The sequence below is a fragment of the Propithecus coquereli genome, unplaced genomic scaffold (genome assembly GCF_000956105.1).
Source record: "Propithecus coquereli isolate 6110/MARCELLA unplaced genomic scaffold, Pcoq_1.0 Scaffold776, whole genome shotgun sequence".
Lineage (NCBI taxonomy): Eukaryota > Metazoa > Chordata > Mammalia > Primates > Indriidae > Propithecus > Propithecus coquereli.
The window spans coordinates 382,573-403,602 of record NW_012153907.1 but is presented as its reverse complement, the minus strand read 5'-3'; the positions used below and the strand labels follow the sequence as shown (position 1 = coordinate 403,602).

Here is a 21,030-nt window from a genome sequence, read left to right as displayed (position 1 = left end):
TAGCTCGTGCAAAGGCCCCAAGGTAGGAGTGTACCTGGCACAGAGCACGCAACCACTCGGGGGCCAGGCCCCGCGGCAGTGGGCACATGTCTGAGTCCGCCTCCCCACTCCTTAGGTCACCCACGGGACACCTAACCGAGCAGTGCCAAGCTGCTGGCTGAAGTGTCTCCAGGGTATGCAGGGCAAGGGCAGCAGGTGTGGGGGTGCCGAAGACAGACTAAGGGAGGGTGCCACCTTGTGAGGTGCAAGCAATCTAAGCGGAGGCTACAGGCCCTCACTCCAGGAGACTGAGACTCTTCGACTCTAACATCCAGGAATCGAATGGAACCATGTGGGGTCACGGAGCTCTGTGACAGCAGCTCTGTCTGGACACACAGGGCCTGGCTACGCACTGCCCACCAGCTGGCCAGTCCTGTCCTACTCTGGGGGGGGCTCTGTGATCAAGCCAGTGATGACTCAGAGGACAGGGCTGGCTTCCCAGCAGGATTCTGGGACCTACTCTAAGCCTGGAATAAACTGATCAACGTGGCAACTGACTCAAATGAAAGGACTCTTCCCCCACGTGTGTGTCGATACTTCAGAGAGCATCACATGGGTTCAAGAACCAAGACTGCTGTTGGAACCTGGGGCACACTCAACGGAGCAGCCCCAGAAGCCCTTCCTGACGGTCCAGCAGACAGGCCCTGAGGTCTCCTGTCCTAGCAGCAGGGAGAGAGGGTGCCCTCTGCTGCAGGCGTCCCACATAGCTGTGGGGCTGCTCCTCTCCCTCCAGACCACCCAGCGAGTAGCGTCCTCCTCCCAGCAAGGCGTCTGCCTGTATTCTGCTAAGTAGTTTTGCTGACCAAGTACTGGAAGGGCAGTAACTTTCTTAGCTCTTCAGAAATAAATCCTTGAGCAGGTCTGAGGGGAGGAAGAAGATACATGGGAGGGGACGACTAGAGACCATCACCACCCTGCCCACCAGGGAGAGGGGGGCCCAGGCAGGAAAAGGCAGCAGCTTCACACCAGAGCGGAGGCCCCCAGTGGGGCAAGCGGGCAAGCCCCCAGCGCTGCGGCAGCTGGCCACGTGCCAAGACAGCAGTGCTCCTCCCCACCCGCAGGGCCGTGGACGTGGGTAGGCTCGGGGCCCCGACTGACTCCAAGGGGCAGCAGGTTAGAGAAGCAAATGTGCCTCAGAGTGACAGGACATCATGAAGGGAGGTGACCACCTCTCCTTCCAGGTCAGAGGGAAGGCCCTTTATCAAGTGCGAGCTGCTTCAGGCCACTCTGTCTGTGAGCTTGGTCCCCCCAGTCGCCCTGCCCAGCTTAGAGACAGCACTGCCCCTGCTGTGAGGACATGCGCACTTGCGCTCCAGATTGGGGCTGCTGTGCGAACGGGGAGCTGGGGCAGGCGGCACTCGCTCTGAGGCCTGCTGTTCCCCGGGTGCTCGTGGCCCTGGCCTTCCTAAGGCCCCAGACCAAACAGCATGGAGTACAAGACAAGATGCCAGGGGGATGAGAAACCAGCATCAGGTGGGGCTGGGGCTGCTGGTGTCCAGCTATACGACCCCATCACCCTCCTGTCTATAGGACGCGAGAACCCTGCTCTAGCCCAAATACAAGGTGTATCGGGACACTCATGTCTGTGGACCCAGGGCTGCTGCAGGAAAACCTTGCTGGGTGGCTCCAATAGTCCCACGTCTGCCCCCAAGCACCAGTTCTGTGGTCCACAGGAATGACGAAATCCCACCCTCCAGGAGCTCAAAGTCTATGGGAAACAGAAAGCCCCGCGAGTGGTGAACAATGGTAAATGTGCTCGGTGCTAAGGGGGAGACAGCAGGGTGTGCTGAAACCTAAGCACAAAAGGTGGACCCCAGGCCACATGCCGGAAGACAAACGCTGCTGCAGAGACCAGGCAGGATGGCACCAAGAAGGGAAAGGACAGAGGGGCAAGAACGAAGTCAGGCTGCCGTGGGGCCAGCGAGAAGACAGTGAAACCCAACAAGATGCACTGAGGCAGGTGTCTCCTGAGGGAGGGCAGTGGTGGTGAGGAGCAGCAGACCCCCAAAGGCAGAACTCATCGGGGAAAGGGGGCCCAGCTCCCCGCCCAGCATCCCATCACCTGCAGCCCGCTCCTCTGTGGGTCATGATGTGCTTCGTGACCTCAGCACACCCCACTGGCTCTAGACAAGTATCTGTTCTTGCTAGAATTGTGAGCAGGGTCGCCTACCCTGGGTTACATCACGGGGGAAGATCCACGGGGGAAGCCTCCCCCTTTAATAAAATAAACATGCTCAGGTGCTAGGAGGCCGCGGGCAGCGGGAGGCCCATCAGGTGCTGGTGACACGGCTGTGAGGGGAAGACACGACACACACACCCCTACCTCAAAAGCTTCCTGCCTCCGGGATCTAACGCAGATCCCAATATACTTTTCAGTTTACTTTTCTCTGCTGTAAAAACAATTATATACCTCCTCGAATTTGCCACTTTTTTCTTGAAATAAAACTCTGGTAGCCCCATAGGTCACAATCACTACCCAACTTCCTAAATACTCTTCACAACAGAGAGTGAAGGGGGGTGCCACCAGCAGCCCTAGGCCCACCAGCTGTGCCAACACCCTTCAGTCCAAGCCACCCTTGGCCTCCTAAGGAAACCCTGACCCCTGAGGCGCCTGGTCATCTTTGAGGCCATAGTTGTCAGGCCTAGCATTCAGAAGCTGGAAGAGGAAAATCAAGTGGATACTTTCCATGCAGCTTTCCAAATAAATCCTACAACTTGAGCACAGTCTAATTAACAGATCTAATTAAGCAGGTCCCAGAACCCCTTAAAGAGGTGAATGAGGGCTGGGGCTTTGTTCTTTCCTGTCTGTGATGAAGAAGCTAGCTCTCTAAACCATGCCAATATAGAAGAACTCACAGAGAAAGAAGAAAAACAAGCCTCAAATGCCACAAACACAACTGCCCGCCAGGAGAGAAGCCTGCCCAGGAACAGCTCCACGTTGACTCTGTTGCCAAAGCAGAGACACCCCCATCCATCCACTGGTGTGAAGAGGTGACCTGCCCTGGGGCAGGCAAAGAACTCTTCTGTTAAAGAGGCTGCTGTGTGGCAGACATCTCAGTGGCCTCGCGTGCTACAGGTGAACTCCATGTTTAGGCAGACTCACTCTACTTCCAGACAGAGAAAAATGCCAAAAAAGAGGGGAAAAAAAAAAAAAAAAAAAAAAAACTTTTACTGGAAAAGCAGAGATTTGTTGAAAAGGAGGTGGCTCCAGGATGTCAGTACGGGACAAGAAAAGAGAGACACAAAAATTAGGAAGAGAGACCTAGAACACAGGAGAGGTGTTTTCTCTTTCTTTTCCCTTTCTTTTAATAAAGTAGCTCAAAATAGCAATCTTTGGTGCTGGTAGATGACGCGTGCTTTGGTTTAGCTGTTTCCATGAGGGCAAATAAAGGGTACAGGTATCAATCTGGGTAGTGTGGGCAAAGCTACCCCCATCTTCCTGAGAAAGTGGGAGGGAAAGATGGAGGAGCCTAAGGCACAAATCTGAAGGCACCACTGCCACCACGTGGCCCTGTGCAAAAATTGCATTAAAATTTAAAAAGCCTCAACTTCAAGGGTGGGAAATACAAACATAAACAACGAAGGGGCAGTGGTCTTTGTGAAGAAAAAGCACACAAACAATACCAAATTGTAGAGAGAGCAAACCCCCACCTCCAGAGTCAGAGAAAATAAAACTAAGGAACGACCAGTAGAAATACAAACCTTAAAGTCTGAGCATGCACTTAAATAACAAGAGCCAGGTCCATACTAGTAAGAACGAGCCCAACCAACCTCCCAAGGGAAGTGGTTTTCTGCTACATCAAGAATGTGAGGCCATGTCCTCTGAACCAAAGGCAGCCCCGGGGGCGGGGGGAGGGGGGTGCCTTAGGCAGTGGAGGAGGCCGGGGTGCCGCGGCGGTGGTGAGTCTGGGAGAACTCATGGAACTAGCAGACGCTGGAGGGAGGCGGGCAGTGGGGCTCAGGCGACCTCTGCCTAGCACAGACACCACCAAGGGCTGCGCAAGCATCACTTCTGCCTTGGAAGCGCTTCACAGACGCCCCTCAGAGCGCACAATGACACTTCACCGACAGCAGGTAGCCCAGCCACACGGCCTTCTCTGACCCCAAGAGCAGGAGCAACCCATGGCCTTGGGGAGAAGAGGCTGGCAATCTTTATGATTGTGTATGTATAATTTGAAAGAATTAAAAGATTATGGAAATACTAAATATTGACTTTATTCTCCAAAATTTTTAACCCACCCAATCTTACTAACCAAAGGTAATCACTATTTAATCTTGGGTGTGTATTCTTCCCTTTTTTAAAACAAAGAAAGTGCAGTTAGTTTACACATCTACGCTGCAATCTGTCCCCCTTCCCTGCTCGCATGTGCACTCTGCAGTGTGCACCGCCTGGGACTTTCCACTTCAAGGAAAGGGCCCATGAATACCACCCACCAGGGAACTGGGGTCACGGGGAAACAGCCAGTCTGCAACTAAAAGGTAAAACAAAGGGTTTCAAGGCTCTGGTGAAGAAATACCCACAGCCAAGCAGTTACTTCAGCTTGTAACCGTGACGGCGTCTACTACAGGCCAGAGTGCCCCCTGCCAACCTGAGACAGGTCTGTTTTTGAGAAAAGACTGACCCCATGCACAGCACACACATGCTCTTCTGGCCAAACTGCCCAGTGTGGGTGGAGGATGGGGAGAGGGCTTTCGGTGGGACACGCCAAAACACCACCAGCCGCCACCCTGCTTTAATAATAATTAAATAATCCCAACTGAAAGCACATCCATCAGCCTGAGCTGAGTGCACTTTTCCAAAGCAACATGGCATCATCCTAGGAACACAAGAGAAATAAAATCTGCCAAAGCCCATAGAGGTCTGGTCACACCAGGACGTCAGTCTGCTCTGCTGCAGGTGGCCATGCCGTCCTTAAAGCCTCACCTGGAGCTTGCGGGCCATGGCCACCACCTCGTGGTCGGGAGGGTTGTACTTATAGCAGTTGGAGAACATCAATCGGACATCAGCACCAAATTCCTGAGCATCGCGGTACTCACGGGCCTCCAGTTTCGACTGGAAAACAAGATAGGTCCCCATTAGCCATGACCGTTCATGTTCCAACAGGGAGGTGAGGCTTCTCAGTGGCTCTCTTGGTTTGCTCCAGACCCTAGTAGGGGGACAGGCCATACCCTAGTTCTCAGCATCAGGTGGATGAGGAGACACTCAACAGCAAGTCTCAGGGCTGGGAACTTCCCTCCCCGCATCCGAGCTCACCCACCAGGATCCCGCGCCTGCCTGAAGGGCAGGGGGACACAGACTCCACAGAGGAGGCAGAGCTTCAGCTAGAACCGAAGGAGAGAAGAAAGGAGGGCTGGGACCAGTTCTGATTTGGCACATGCTTGTCTTGCCGACACGGTACAGGATGCTGGTCAAAGGGCACAGCCTTGTCCCCTACTCTGGCTACACCATATTTGGGCAGACTTACACCACTACCAGAAGCAGAAAAATGCAAAAGAATCTTAAAACCAACAAAACCAAAAAGGCCTTAAAACACTACAGTGAACACGCCAGCACGTATAGCGTGCCTTCCACACAGAGGGGCCTCTCCAGCACAGAGCGCCTGGCAAAGTCACCAAGCCCTGAACTCTCATGGAGCATCTCCTCTGCACCAGGAACCGGGGCCCAGAGGGCTCCTCTTGCTATTCTGGGGACAAGGGGGAGGGGCAGCACAGAGTGCCAAGCACACTATCTCGGAGCACGTCCCCACAGCTCCAGGAGAGGGCGCTGAAAGGTCGGCACAGCCACATAAGTTCAGGAGCCCCAGGCCAGGGCGGGCCTGTGCTGGGCCCCCCCGCCCCCCTCACCTTGATTGTGCTCATGTCCATGGGGTGCTTGATGATGTCACAGTAGTCGTGCAGGCCCAGCGCCTCTACGTCCACGGGCTTGTAGAAGGGCCAGGCGTAGGCAGCGTGCTTCTTAGCAAACATCTCCTTGAGGATGCCGCTGCAGCACTTGAGCTGCTCAGAGACCTTGCTGTTTTTCTCCGGTGCTGGGTGCTGCTGAGAGTCGGGCACGTCCTTCTTTGGGGGTTTCACAGGCCGGCTGCTCTCCCGCCGGGGACCCACTTTGGTGGTCTTGGGCTCCGGGGGCAGTGAGGGCGGCTCGTGAATGGGGTCGATAGTGGTGGGGGTGGTGGTGTCTGCTTTCCTCTTCACCCCCTTCTTTGTCTGCCAGGAGCACAGGCGTGACAGGCACAGTCAGAGGTGGCACAGCTGCCCCTCAGGGTCACCCCTGAAGCCCGGCCCTATCTAGGGTCCCAACACTCGCAGATACAGGACTGAGAACAGGGAGATCTTATCCCACAACTCTGCTCTGCAGCTAGGACGGGTCCTGCCAGCGGCAGGAGAAGGTGCACAACTGAGCGCAGGAGCCGCTCACTCGGAGGCCACAGAACCTCCTGAAGCCGTTTCCTACCTACCACCAGGGACCTCCCCGCCAGTGCCCATGGGGCAGAGGGACACGATTCAAAGAGTATTTAGACGGTTATCTGCAAATATATACAGTCTAAATTAGAGACGGGGCAGGGACCCACTGGAAGCTGTGACATGATTATGGGATCTTTGGGTCAGTAGAGCAGCCGCTTCTGGACTGTGATTTAAACATGGCATGATCCACCCAGAAACACCCACCAGTGCCTGGGAGCCAGGACAGGCTCTACATAAAGCACAGGCAAGGACAGGGCCACCTGTCTCCTGCAAGCCCCTTGTCCTTGAAGGCAGCAGCCTGTCAGCACCCAGACGCTCACCTTCACAGGCTGTGGGGTGGCCGCGATGATGGGTGGGTGGCTCTGCACGGGCTGGGGGGCTGGAGTGGGTGGGGGTGGTGGCTGGGGGGGCACCGGTGGGGGCGTCTGCAGTGGCTGGGGAGGCACCACTGTCATGACAGGGGTCTGGACGATGAGATCTGGGGTGACAGCAGGGAAGGGGTGAGGTGTGGCCTGCACGGGTGGAGGATTCTGTTGAGGGGTCTGGGTCTGTGGAGGAGTTGATGCTTGAGTTGTGTTTGGTACCATGGAGACTCCAGGTTTTGCCGTCCCTGCCAATCATAAAAAGGACAGAGAGTCAGACGCTGTGGGGACAACCACAGGGACAGCACCACACATGGCAAACACCCATCTGCCTGAAAGACAGAACTTCCACACACCCCAGACTTCACTTTGCCAAACCTGTCCACCTGCCCCCAGTGCTCAGGGAGCAGTGGCAAACTGCATTTCCCGCTTCCTGGGGCGTCCTGGCAGCAACTCCCAACTTGGGCACAAAGACCCCTTCATAAAGTGAGGAGGCCTGGGCTGAAGTCGCAGCAAACACATGCTGAGTGTGGACACTGAAACCGTGGACGCGGAGCAGCAAAATGCTCCTTGGCGCCTCCAGCCACAGCTGCCCTCGATTCCAGAAGCGCTTGCTTGGTGAGTAAGCACTTCTGGCAGGGGGCTGGCAGTGGCTGCCCTCACCAAGGTTTCTGGAAACTGGCAGGCCCCGACCTCCCAGAGCCAAAGGGGGCGGCTGGACTACAGCTGCCCTTTGTGACTGGCTTGGGCTGCCTCCCAGCAGCTGTGCAGGCAATCCTGAGCACACAACAGGCACAGGCACGGCCAACCAGCTCCAAACACAAGCGGTTATGACTAGAGCTCTCACATGGGCAGGTGGACCAGGGCATCAGAGTCCGGGAGCACAACCCGGACTGCCACATCCTTTGCATGCACGTGGGCTGCCATGAAAATGGACTGATACTTGGTGCCTCAGAAAAGTAGCCTTCACCTGTTGGCTGTCCTTGGGCAGCACCTAGGTTACCAGTGTGCATCAAGGAGCAAGGGCGAGGTTCTGCTCAGGGTTCCAATTCTCCTTCCCCAGGCGCCACTCCTGGCTTCTCCCAGACTGGGACAGAGAAGCTATCACCGTGTCTGCCCAGCATGTAGCCCAAACCCCTGGTCCCAGAGTTTGAGACCGGGCTTCTAAAGTAAGGAAAAGGGATATGACCTGACATGTAAAACAGCCAGGGAAGGGGTGATACGCAAACGCGCTCTCCTTGGTTACCCCTGGGCACTGCAGGGGAGCCAGCCATCCCCCTTTCCGCCACCACTTCAGAGCAGGGTGGGGCCAGGGGAGGGAGAAGCAACTCACACCCAGGGAGCACCTTGCACACATCGCCCTTCTGCAGCATAGAGCCGCAAGGGACACGACGCAGACAGCAGCTGTTAAGGGATTTTCCTAGAGAGAAACATTTCTTTGAGTGGGCAACTCTGCCAGCTGGCCTCTGGAATCCCGCATCAAGGCAGAAGGGGGGAACTGAGAGGGATGACATGCAGACACAGACAAGGACGGCTTAATTTTGCCTTCAGATGACCAGGCAGGCATGCTTCTGATAGGCATGCACTAAGATAATTCAAATAACAAACCTCAAGGATTGGGATATTAGTTAAAAATGCTTCTGGTCACCTTGATTTCGTTAAAATGGAAAAGCAAAAAAACCACCTTGCTTACACTTTCTTTATAACCTAAGTCCATCCACAACCCTCAGAAAAGGCAGGGCCAAATCATTTCTGCTTGGGGGAGGCGTGACCCTGTGGGTGGCTCCAACACTGAAATCGCTCCCACTCCGACCAAACTGTAGCCAACCAGTCAGTAGATACTGTCTGTCTTCCCGCCATTCCCAGTCCTCCCCTGAACTTGGAAAAGGGATAGAGCCGGGGGAGAAGTACAGCCGACGTACTCGCTATTTCAGTACTCTACCTGCTTCTTTCCTCCCACGTCCTCTTCCTTTTGCCTGGACTATCATGATCTCGGTTTCTTCCGTGGGTAGTTCATTGATTTTTTGCAAGAAGAGCTTCTCCAGAGCTTCTGCCATTAAGACTATGTCATCTCCAGGCTGGATAAGGAGACACATGGGGCAGTCAGAAAGCCCTCCCCTCCCGACCTCTGTAGACAGGGCACCCCGTGCGCCACCCCCTGCCCCAAAGCCTGAAGCGTTGTATTCAGGGTCCTTCCCCAATCTGTACCCCAAGGAGCCATGATGGCTAGGCTACCAGGTATCACGGAGGCTTGTGCTCCTACAGGTGTGCTGAGCCTGCACCTGTCTGCCTGCACTTCCCTTTCTCATCTTTTAAGCTCTGGGCTGTCTACGAAACCATCCTAATGCCTTAAGCATCTACCAAGCTCAGCCAATCACTGACCGGGGCTCTCCCTGCATTAGGACCTCCTTTGACTCATTTTGACTTCACTAGAAATACGTGAATGACACAGGATTTCCTGCCAGGATACTTTAACAGGGCCCCAACTGTGCTCCCCAAGGTACCCCCAAGGCAGCTCACCAGGGCTCTTGGGCACTGTCCATCTCACACTGCTTTAGGGGTCCCCACTCTGTCACTTCGTCCATAACATGCTGTGCCCACTCAGCTAGACTGAGAGCCTGGTGTGCACATTTCGCTCAAACCTAAGTGGTGAGAGCTGAGACTTTAAAAAACACAGTAAACTTCAAGAAACTCACCTACCCATCTCTTCTGGGCCATTTTACCCACTACACCAGCAGAGGTCAAAAGCTGAGTTCTGTATAGTGTCTCCCTCCAGAGTCGTTCTATTTGAAAGGGTTGATTTTAATCACATCTGTGGTCTGAACTGTAAACAAATGATCTGGCTTCATGGCACAGCCGAGCCGAGAGGTTTGGCTACGGGGTTAGGAAGTGACCTTCAGGTCTACAAGTAAGATTAGGGGGACACTCGATTCCATGGCAACAGTCACGTCCACAGTTCTAGGAGACCATCACCCAGAGCAGCTGAGCTCTGCGCTGGCCCCATCACACCCTCTCTCACATGGAGGTCTCTGTTTGTGCACACCTCTGCACAGCTACGTTGTAGCAGGCTCTTTCCTGACCATTTACGTCACCCAAATGGACTTTGATGGGACATCACTATCCGCCTCACACCTTCTCTACTAGACATGCTCAGGAACCAAAATCCCAAGGGCTTCAGAAGCACATGCTTCAGGCTAACAAGGACGGCTTGCAAGTTAAACTTGGCAGCACCCTCCTCCCCACAAAAGAAACACACCCAGTCACAGGCACAACCACAGGTCCCGTTACCTCCACCTCCAAGGGTCTTCTCCTGCCAGACTCGAAGCCCGGCAGCTGGAAGCACCCCTGCCCACTGGCTCCTGACACGCCCGCCGCCTCCCCCAGGGCAGCTGGACGCTTGCCCCCACAGCTCACCTTGTTATAGATGTAACAATTTGTAAACATAGTGTTGAAGTCCTGGATACATTCCTGAGCATTCCAGTAATAGTTGTTTTCCAAGCGCTTCTTTATTGTTCCCATATCCATAGGTGTTTTAATGATCTTATAGTAATCCTGGAGAGCAGAGAGCAAAGGGCCAGTGTCACCTGAGCAGCCGCATGGTGCGCACGCTGGGCTGGCCGGGCTGCTCCACAGGTAAACCGACAGGAGCTATGGCACAGGCTGAAGCCCTTCCTCGGCATCGGCGAGGGATAAGAGGGGACTCAAGATAAAGTGGATCAGGGAAGGATTCCCAAATGCTGGTTGGCAATTTGGAGGGAAAACGTACAAGTTAGCTAATGGTCCTATCTTGGATCAGGTTGTCTTTATCAAAATTTATGTTTTTTTCTTTTCTTTTCGATGTTGAAATATTTTTTCATTTTTAATAAATAACGTGGAAAGCAGATGGCTTTTTAAAACACAATTATTACCTAGTAAAACAACGCGTGGAAGGTAATACTTTGTCCCTGCCATTTAAAATTTTACAGGTCCATAAAATGCAAATCCCCATGGCGCCAGTGTTGGAGTCCACCCATAGCCACCGCACTCCCCACTTCCTGTCACGCTGAAGAACCTCAGTCAAGTTCACTGGACTTACATTTCTTTTACTTACCCAGACTACCACTAAGGTTTCACTAGTATCCAGACGTGGTATAACAACTAATCAGGTTAACTGCCAAATGAAGAATCTGGACAGCTTTAGAAATCCTCAGTTAAAAAAAATATATCCAGACCCAATCCTCAAACCTTCAGATCTTACTCTTCAAGCGCCACACAGGAGCCAGACAGCAGGTATAAATATCTTATAACCCTCAAGGAGGTCAACTCTGCACTATCCTCACAACTTTCCTCTAACCATGAACCTATTTTAAAATGAAGTTTATTTTTGAGAACTACCAGAGGAATTTGGGGCCAGATCAAGCAGGGCCCGGGTTTCCAGGCTGGAGGACCAAAGAGGGCCAGCGGGGGGCTGCACACAGACAGCAAGCCCCCGGTGGCTGGCCCAGCTCAGGCCTCTCAGAACGTTCCATTGAGAACCAATTCTCTGCAGCTAGTACCTCCCACTGAGGACAAGTGGGGTCCCAATGGCAGAGAAGCAGGCTGGGGGCAGAGAGGCTGCTACAGGAGGAGAGAGCTACCCACTGTCCAGAAACAGTGGACAGTACTGGAAAGGCGAGCATGGGGTACCGGGTTTTGACCTGCTCTGACACCCATGAGAAAGGGGTGGAAGCCATCCACTTACAGGTAAAGGGCTGGCACAGGTCACGGCCCTGCCCTGGTAAGGGCTTAAGTACACACCCAACCGCCCCAGGCAGGTGGCCAGGAGGGGAGACTTAAACAGAACTTTCTATGCTCTGACCTCCTTTCCCAAGAGAACCAAGTCCAAATACATCTGCCCCAATGGAAACTGAGATTTTATCCTATGGCCAAAGGTCTCCAAAAATGGTTGGGAGGAGGCGGAACAAAGGCAGAATACTGGGGGTGAGGAACCGACAGCGGGAGCAGTGGGTTTAGGGGCATGAAAGGAGGCCAAAATGCAGGTGAGTATCTGTAAGGCATCAGAAACCAGAAAAAGGAGGACTTTTTTTTTCTTTTTGCTCACCTTATTAACATCTCCTGAAGGAGGGGGTCCCCCAGAAAACTAGGCTTTAGCATGATGATGCTCCCAAGCAACCAGCCCCTTTGGGTCAGCCGGCACCAGTGCCTTGAGAGCACTTGCGCAAAGCAACCTCCCTCCTGGGCCCCTCAGTCTCCAGTGTCTGAAAACATCAGGTTGGTGCCACCATTAATCGTCCCCTTCTTCCTATGTCAGAGCTGCTAAGGGCAATGTCCACGGTTACCGGGACAGGTGCATTCAGAGTCCTGGCCTCCTCGGGAGCCCATCCTCCACTCCAGAGATTGACCATGAACTCCCAAACCCCTTGGCCTAACTGACCACCCACAAGTGTTTGTCCCGCTGGCCAGCACCATTCCCTCCATGTCACCTATGACGCTGCTGCCTCCCCGGTGATCTCAAGTCCTCCAGCCCTGTTTCCATTCTCAGCCCTCAACGCCTCAGTCCCCTATGCGTTTTCCTGTAACAAACCGACCCCTCCGCTCTCCTGGCCCCGACACGGTTTCCCTTCAAAGCCAAGCTTCTCGAAATGGTGGCTCTGCATCCTCACCTTCTCATTCACACTGTGGCAAGTCTGGTTTCTACTTTTGCATCACATCGTCCTAAGGTCACCAATGCCCTCCTAAAGGCCAACAGGATGGTCAGGTCGGAATCCTCACCTCTCTGACCCCCCTGTAGCCTACAATGTGGAAATTTGGGAAACTGCGCTTTTCTGGAGTCCTCTGGCTCCACCACCCCCCAAAAGCCTTGCTGCCCCATGGGTTCTACCCCCTCTAACTACATCTCTCCTGGTTCTTCGCATTTGCTCTGAGATGTCACTCTCAACTGTGGGCCCTGCCCAGCCCAGCTGGAGACCAACACAGCCTCTCCTGAGGGACCTGCAAGATACTACGGCCGACTGTCTCCGCTTCTTATCTTGGTCAGTGGCCAGTGTGGCCCCTCTTCTGCCTGCACCCCTTTCCAGAGGCAGTTCATGACCCAGATCTTCAGTGTCCCCTCCCAATTCTCTCTTCCCCCGAGTACGTGCGACACATATCCAGTGGACAGATAGCACTGGACAGGTGTCACTTTCAAGCCAGGATGGTCACACTGGAGCGTTCATTCTTCTCGAGTCTGGATGCCTGACAGAGGCTAAGGCTGCCCTGCACACAAGCAGTCCCAGCACCTGCAGATCCAGTCTGTGCCAGCAGCTACGACCACCTAATCCACTCGCCTGGGGGTATATGGGACCCAGCAAACAGCAGAAGGCAGTTCAAAGACAAGGAAAAAGAGAAAAAAAATTAAAGCATGTATTATTCTGCCTGCTCCCTGAAGCTCAGTGAGAGATGTAAGTTGTGCTTGCAGAACTGTCTGCTAGGGACATGGGCAAGCTGAAAACTCTAGAGAAAGAGAAGAGGGGTGGGGGTACAAAAGAACAAGAGCAAGGGCACTGCAGCCATGACAGGGAGGGGAGCACAGCTGTGCAGCTACAGCCAAGGCCACCTCTCAACTCGCCCTCTCCAGCCAGGGCCACCTCCATGTATCTGCTCCCTGGGAAAGAATCTACTACCTTTCCCTACCCTGTGCCCCAAGTGGTACTGCTGCTGCTAGTGACCACCACTGGAACAAGCCCTTCCAGCACAGTCTGACCAGCCACATCTACTTCTCCTGGGCCTAGCTGGCCACACCTGAAAAGAGAAGGGGGCCAAGTTGTCCACGTGCTCTGACTTCAGCTCACCATGGGACTGGAAGGAATCTGGGAGCATCCCATCCCCCCTTGTTTCAACCTTTACACAATTTTCCCCAGGATCCTGATGTCCAAGGAACCAGTTACTGTTTAAGCCAATTAGCTCACTCATTCTCCTCCCCGTCTGCGATTCTTCAAGACTGCTGAAACCACTCCCTCAAGGGCCCTGCTGGTGCTGGCATTCAGACCTGGGCCCTGAGCTCTCACCACGACTCCAAATGCGTCTCCATCCTCCCCGGGAGCCTGCCTTCACCAGCAAACTTGCAGGAGGAGACCTTCAGGACCCCTGGGCCCTGCCCAAGCTACTCACAGGGAGGTTTAGCTTGACGGCGTCCACAGGCTGCTGGAAAGGCCACGCAAACTGGTGTTTCCATAGTGTCTTGAGCACCACTCTGAGCAGATATTGCAGTTGGTTGGTCTGCCTCTTGGGCTTGTTGGGGTTGGAGGTCTCCGGGGGTGGAGGGTTGGTGCTGGCTGTGTTGGCTGGCTGGGGTTGGGCCTGGGCCTGCGTTGTAGACATTTGGGAAGTTTCTAGTCCATCCCCCATTACTGGCAGATTTCTCAATCTTGTCCCAGGGCCGCTCTCCGCAGACATGCTAGTGATCCCATCACATTCTTCACTGGGTACTCTACAAGGAAGAGAAGAGTCCCCATCAGAGACCAGTGAGCAGACAGGTACCACGGTAATGACAAGTCCCTCTGACTGTGGCCTCCAAGGACTGAGCTTTGCTGGCAGTAACTGGTCAGGTCGGCTGGGGGAGCCACTCCATGCACTGCCTAAAGGGACCCACTGCCTGCTGCTCTCAGAGACTCACCATCCAGCAGGGAAGAAAACTGATGCACCAACGGAGGGGAACAGGGGTGGAGGTAAGAGCTGAAGAGGGGCCAGCAGGGGCTCTGGGAGCTATGGAGTTTCCGAGGAAGGAGGTACAATAAAGCCACGTCTCACAAACCTGCACCTCCCTTTCTCTACCTGCGAGCTTTTTACCGATGCTGCCTGTGTGTGGGAGAGGAAGATTTGCAGGCCCTCAGGTATGATATTCACATTACTATTCTTGTTTGCATCTGTGGCTCAGGAGGTATGGAGACTAGTCAGTAATTCCATTTGGTGGGCCAGGCAGGGAGGGGCGGGAAGGCCAGGCCCACCCACCCTTGATGGTCCACAGAGTCCACTGCCAAGTGCTCAGGGCAAAGCCTCAGGCTGAGAACATTTTCTTGGTAACTTAAAAAATGCATGTTTGCTGATGAGAGAAATCTAAAAGTTTACTGCTGACAACATAAAAATGAATCTATACTCAACCTACCATTTTATTAACAAGAAAGGGTGCCTCCTGTGGCAACACAGGCCCCCACTACCAGTGCCTGTCTGAGCACCCCACCCCTCTGGTGCCCTCCGCACACCTGGATGACCCTGAGAGCCATGCCAGCCCCACAAACCCTGCCACCAGCATCCTTGCAAGAGTGACTTTGTATACCTGTCCGTTTATTCCAATGGGACAAACTCGAAGATGTGTAACCACAATTCAGGGGCTACACATGCCAAACTGCCCTGCAGAAACATATCACCCCACCCCTTACGGTGCTGAGAGCTCCCATACTCTAACGAACACCCACTCAAACATACACTGGCTGCCTGCATCCTTTTTGCATACTGCCTGCTTGTGACGGTTTCCTACCGGGCTGTACAAGAGACTATGTAAGCCAGGGGCTGCCTGCATCTGACAAGCATCTTCAGGAATAAAATAGGAACTAGGGGAGGTAAGAAAACCTTTCTGGCTGAGGGAGTCAGACAAGGGTTTACGAGGAAGAGTGGGCAGGCTTTAGGACCACAAGACTGGCAGACAGAGGGACAAGAAAAGACAAGGCAGACTGGCTGGCATGGCTTTCATTCTGGAACATACTTTCAGTGGGTCAAGAAATAGCTCCATGCCTAGCACATACTAGGCACCCTAGCTGCCGATGAATTACTTTGTAATTCAGTCCAAGTATAATTTAAACCAAGGCTCCCACAAACCTCCTTGTAAATGCAGTTCTGGCAAATTAGCAAATTTTAAAAGCACCAGGGGATAACTTGCTACAGAAAGCCAACTCTGTAGTCTATGTTTAGGGGCTGTGGCGAGCTGGACCTCCCAGCCTGTGGCTGGCAGGCTGATTGCCTGACGCATGGATCCTGGCCACATGCCCCCTACACCAAGGTCCCGGCTACAGGATGAGCCCACGGGCTGACAAGAAGCTGGAAAAACGAACATCTCCCAAGAGACAGCTTCTTCCTTCCACAATGTTCTGGCTGATGGCAATCACAGGTATCACCTGGCTAGAGAATGCATGAAGAGAGCACCGTTCTAAGGAAGAGGCTGCCATAGGGAAGGGACCTGTCTGGAAGGAGCCCAAGGCCACCTAGTACAAGACTCTGAGGGGAGCAGGGTGCAAATCCAACCCAGAAGTCAGCAAACAATTGGCAGTGGTGAACACACTGTACAACTGTCCCTCAGTATCTGTGGGGGTGGGTCCCAGGACCCCTCAAGTCCCCTACATAAAGTGGTGCAGTATATTAGCACATGACCTATGAATATCTATCCTCCTGTACACTTGAAACCATTCCTGAATATTTCCAGTCTGAGGTTGGTTGGATCCTTGGATGTGGAACCAACAGACACAGAGGGATGACCGCAGTTGAGAACTGAATCCTTCTTTGCTTTATTCACCAAATAGACGAGAGACTTAAGATACTTGAGTTTTGTCTATTCAGAGTGGGGATGCGACTCATTTTTAAAAATCTGAAGAATTCATTAATGTTTCAGCTCACAGGAGAGGACAACACTGTGGAAAGAAACACACTCACGCCACCTACACAGAGACGTCCAAGGAGTTGAAGAGGGAGGGCATGCTAAAGCGGTGCTGGCTAGGTGTGTAAAGGGGGTTTTGTATCCATTGCTAAACAAGTATTTCATGAGGTACAACCATGCCCACGATGCCGGGATAGAATTGACAATCTACGCCCTACCAGGGTATTCCTAGACGTGACAAGGGGACGGACAGCAACCCTTGCAGGGGGTATGCCCTACCCAGAGAACACCCAGCTCAGGAAGAAGGGGATCAGGGAGGGCTTCAGGGATGCCAAGCCACCTCCTGGTACCTCTCCCAAACACAGTGCTGGGGATGGAGAAGGGACACCCAAAGCTGAAACCAGACAGACACCTCGTGTCCCCGTTTGACAGGGACTGGAGCTGGTGACAGCTGGGCAGCAGCCTGTGGAGAGCATGCCCCCAGCAAAAAGAGAAGTGAGCCCAGGAGTACAAGATCAGACAGGGCGTTTCCCTGCAGCAACTCTGTTTGATGACTGGCCTCATGAAACACTGCAACAGCTTAACAAGCAAGCACTACAGACTCCAGTGGTTTCTAAAGGCAGATGTCCGATGGAGCGAGCCTGCTTCAGGCGATCCCCCATCCCATCAGGGGTACTTCTAGTCCAAGTCTGAACAGAACTAACTGCCCCATGGTCCCAGAAAGAAGTGCCCATGGAATGAACCAAACAAGGCTACAGGAACGGAGATGCCGCTGGTGCAAGGGAGGCGCACGAGGAGGGCCTGGAAATACGATGGCAGCTCAGGCAGGGCTGGAAGCTTGGAAAAGACAGCATGGGCCCAGGAGCCCAGAGGCCTGAGTAAACGCACCCCAATGAAAGAAGGAAGGAGGCCACACACAGATCCAGGGAGGGGGAGCACCCAGCGGCTGGGGGTTAGGTGCAAAACCTCACAAAGAGCCTGTACAGAGATGAGAAAAATACAGAGGGATAAGAGACTCAGGGCATCGGCTGAATCACATGACACTGTGTTGGAGGAGGGTGTCTGGCTAAGAACACATCACTGCCAACCAGAGAGGGGCAGCCCAGCCTGAGGAACGGTGAGAGGGAGGCAACACCCTGGAAGCAGTGTCCAGCTGTGTAAGAGATGGCATAAAGGGTGCGTCTTTGTTCCTGACGTGAATGGAAAGACAACAGGATTTGCCAAGAGTTTAGCTGCTAATGGGAGGTACCTCGACCTCAGAGAAGCAGGGTCTACAGCCACCATTAGAGTGCCATGACAGGGCTCGGAGTGGGGCTGTGGGAGGGTTTGCAGACTGTGTCCCTGAAGCCACTAGGGGAGCACAGATTGGCTGTAGGTGGATGGCATGTAATCACTCAGGATGAGTTTCCTCTCTTTCCAACTCTTTTTACTCTCATCTGACCTGACAAGGAAAGTCCCAGCCTGGTGCCAGTCTAAAAGGTTGTAGTTCAGAGGTGTTAGAAGACAATTATGTTATCTGGATAGAATCTAACAATGTCATTTTGTTGTCGTGGTATTTAATTTTACTGATTTCCATGCATGGCTTTGATATAGTCTCCTTTGAAAATAAGTGTACCATAAACAAAACAGGAAACCAATTCTTTTAAAAACACCTTTAAGTATATGAGAACCAAGATAAGCCAAGAGCAAGGCAAAGTGGTAAGGGCAGCGCAGCCTCCAAGAGAGCTGTGGGACCCCAGGGGGATCAGAGGGAGGGCTGGTCAAAGCAGAGAGGGCCTCTGGCTCCCTGAGGCTCCCCAGAGGTGAGAGCAGGGAGGGGGACAGCCAGGACAGACTGCAGGCTTCACTGAGAAGCCAGAGGCCACGAGAGTTTGCAGGGAACTGCTAGTAATACAAGCGGGAAGGGAGATGAAGAGGCAATCACAGGACGGCAAAACGTTTTTCCCAAATCCTCCCTGGCTAAGTGGATGGGGGCAATCACTTCTTTGGCAACTACAGAAACTCGAGGTGGGGGGCAGTGAGACAGGAGAAGACAAAGGGAAAAATGACACCAGCCACAAGCCAGTTCGCCGGAACCTCGGGCCCAGTGTATCAGCCTTGGTCCCGGCAGAAGGACAATACCACAGAGAAGGAAATATGTTACTGGGGTTTAAGGATGCCTGGGATCTGCTGGGAGAGGGTTTCAGTACAGAAAAACCAATATATCCAAAGGGACAGGAGGGGATGAGCTTGACATGGCCCTGACACAAGGGAAAATCTTGAAGCACTGAAGCAGCCTGGAGCTGAAGGGGGGTGGGGTGCAGCGCGTGACGTTAAAAAAAGCCATGCAGTTTGGTTTCTACCGATTTCTCACAGGGGCAGCTCAGTAAAGACACTGCTTACGCTGTGCACCGAGCACACGCCAGGTGAGCCATGGCTGTCTCAGGTGGGGGCAGGGGCAGCCCCTCCCTGGAGGGGAAGCTCCCGCCTCAGAACAGTAGAGCAGGTCAGCCACAAGGACACAGGCCACCAGGGGGCCAGCTCGTCCCACCAAGTGCAAGCAGCCTCCATAAATTTTCCATTAAGTAATGACATTCTGGAAATCTCTAAGCAATTCCCCTGAGGCAAGATGAAGCCAAGGTAACTGATTTCTAGAGCTTCTGGACTGGCCATGCCTTCTCTCTTTCCAAAGGGACTTGCAGCAAAGCCAAGGGATGGATGGAGGACTCTCTTGTGCTCTGGGCTGGTGACCACCTTTCTTTACCTTCATGCCAGGCCCAGACAGGTCCTTGAGCCAAGAAAGCGGAATTTTCTGCTCATAAGATGAAGGGATATTTTTCTACAGAAAACCTGGACTCTTGAAAAGCCTCATCTTTGTACTTTAAACCACTGAAAAAGCCAAAGCACCTTCCTAGCTAGCCAGTCAGCTCACATTTCAAGCATAGTAACAGTTAAATCCTCACAGTAACTCTAACATTGCTTCTAGCCTCATTACTTTACAGATAAGGAAACTGAGGCAAAAAGAAATAACTTATTCAGGAAGTGGAAAGACCAGGTCTAAGCAGCCAGGGTGGTCCCAAATCTGGCACCCCGATTCCTAGGCAGTTTAAGTTGGTGTTTTAACCACGGAAGCCCCCCCCCCAGCAAGCTGAATACACATGCCAGAATGGTCCAACATACAGAGTCATGACAGGCTGGCCACCATCCCTAACTAACATAAACTAGACACAAGATCCACACACTCAGATGACTGAGGTCAAGTCCATAAGGAAAGAAACTGCAGCACGTTGTAGTTCAAATGCAAAAGCAGGACATGTTCAACAGATGAAACTTGGGAGCCCCAGTACCTTGAAGTTCCTTTTAGGAGGCTCCAATAACCACCAGTGACAGGTGACATCCATGGCCCCCACAAGGGGAATCACGAGGTAACGTTCACGGAGCCATGAGGTGCCCAGCACTCCCATTCTGTGCCCACTCTGGGCCTGTGTGGCACCTACACCTCAAGGGGGCATGCTCTGACCCACAGCAACGCTGCTCTGCCTCGACAGCCTGCATGTTGTGGCTCAGCCTTCCCGTGACCGTAGGAAAGTAAAATCCTCAGGAAACTTCAGGAACCCACTCTTACCAACAATGAAAAGAAACACAAGGGAAATTGGCCAGAACTTCTAGTGTGTGATGAGCCAAGGAAGGGAGGCACCAGTGAGAAGTCCTTCATCAGAGCCAGCAACTTTTCTAAGGCACAGATCTGGCCAGGTCAGCCTCCTTGGGTAAATTCTTCCCACAGCGGTCACCCCCGCCCCCCACTACCCAGGGCCCCAAGCATCTGTGTTCCAACAGCACAGCCACAACAGACCTCCATCACTGTCACCTTCGCCCTTTCATTTGCTGTCTCGGCTGCCAGGACACATACAGGCGTGCAAACACACAGACACACAGCACCCGGTGCTTCTCTGATCTGTTTGGTGGCTTCCATGGTCAGCCCTGTGCACGCACCTGGGAAGCCTTGGGCAGGCCCATCTTTATCTCACTCCTGTCCTCTTAGCACACAGCAGGTGTACCCTATAGGGACCACACATAGATTGTGACCCCGGGGCTTCCAGCTCAATCTCGAAGCTCTGGAAATGGAAAACACTCTCACGTGGACAATGTGGCGACTGCCAGACTCAGTGACTTGCTCAGGCAACGTGTCCTCACACGCCCGGCCCTGGGACTAGTCAACACGCCACTCTCCAGAGTGGTTAATCAAGCAATACTTGGGGCAAGTATCATGAGGAGGACAGAGCTGCTCTGGCCATGTACAGGGAGAGAGGGACTTGCACTGACCTGCAGGGACAGGGCAGCACCCCTGAAGGAGAGACAGAGAGCAAGACTGGGGAGGGGAGGAAGAGAGTATTTGTGCCTATGGTGGGGTGGGTGGGGCAGGGAGGGATGGGAGAAGACGCGGCCAAAGCAGCAACAGAGCAGGTATCTTCAACCAGTTTTCTACCTAAAAGATTAAAAACACTGCTCCCATTCCCTCTCCATCTTCACACTGACCTGTGGCAAAGAGCAGGAGCCACCATTCACTGTCTTAAAAGCTAG

At 53.3% G+C, this 21,030-nt stretch overlaps 1 protein-coding gene across 1 annotated transcript in view; it reads right to left on the bottom strand.

The window, feature by feature from the left end:
• The window catches only part of BRD4 (bromodomain containing 4), a 34,942-nt gene extending 20,633 nt beyond the window's left edge, over positions 1-14,309 (bottom strand). The window contains exons 1-6 of the mRNA XM_012662735.1: positions 13,995-14,309; positions 10,281-10,418; positions 8,809-8,944; positions 6,825-7,114; positions 5,884-6,246; positions 4,964-5,092 (exon numbers count right to left, since the gene is read on the bottom strand). Coding sequence (XP_012518189.1) covers positions 4,964-5,092; positions 5,884-6,246; positions 6,825-7,114; positions 8,809-8,944; positions 10,281-10,418; positions 13,995-14,279 — 1,341 coding nt within the window. The 5' untranslated portion in view covers positions 14,280-14,309. The remainder of the gene's footprint in view (positions 1-4,963; positions 5,093-5,883; positions 6,247-6,824; positions 7,115-8,808; positions 8,945-10,280; positions 10,419-13,994) is intronic.
• Positions 14,310-21,030: the final 6,721 nt, after the last annotated feature.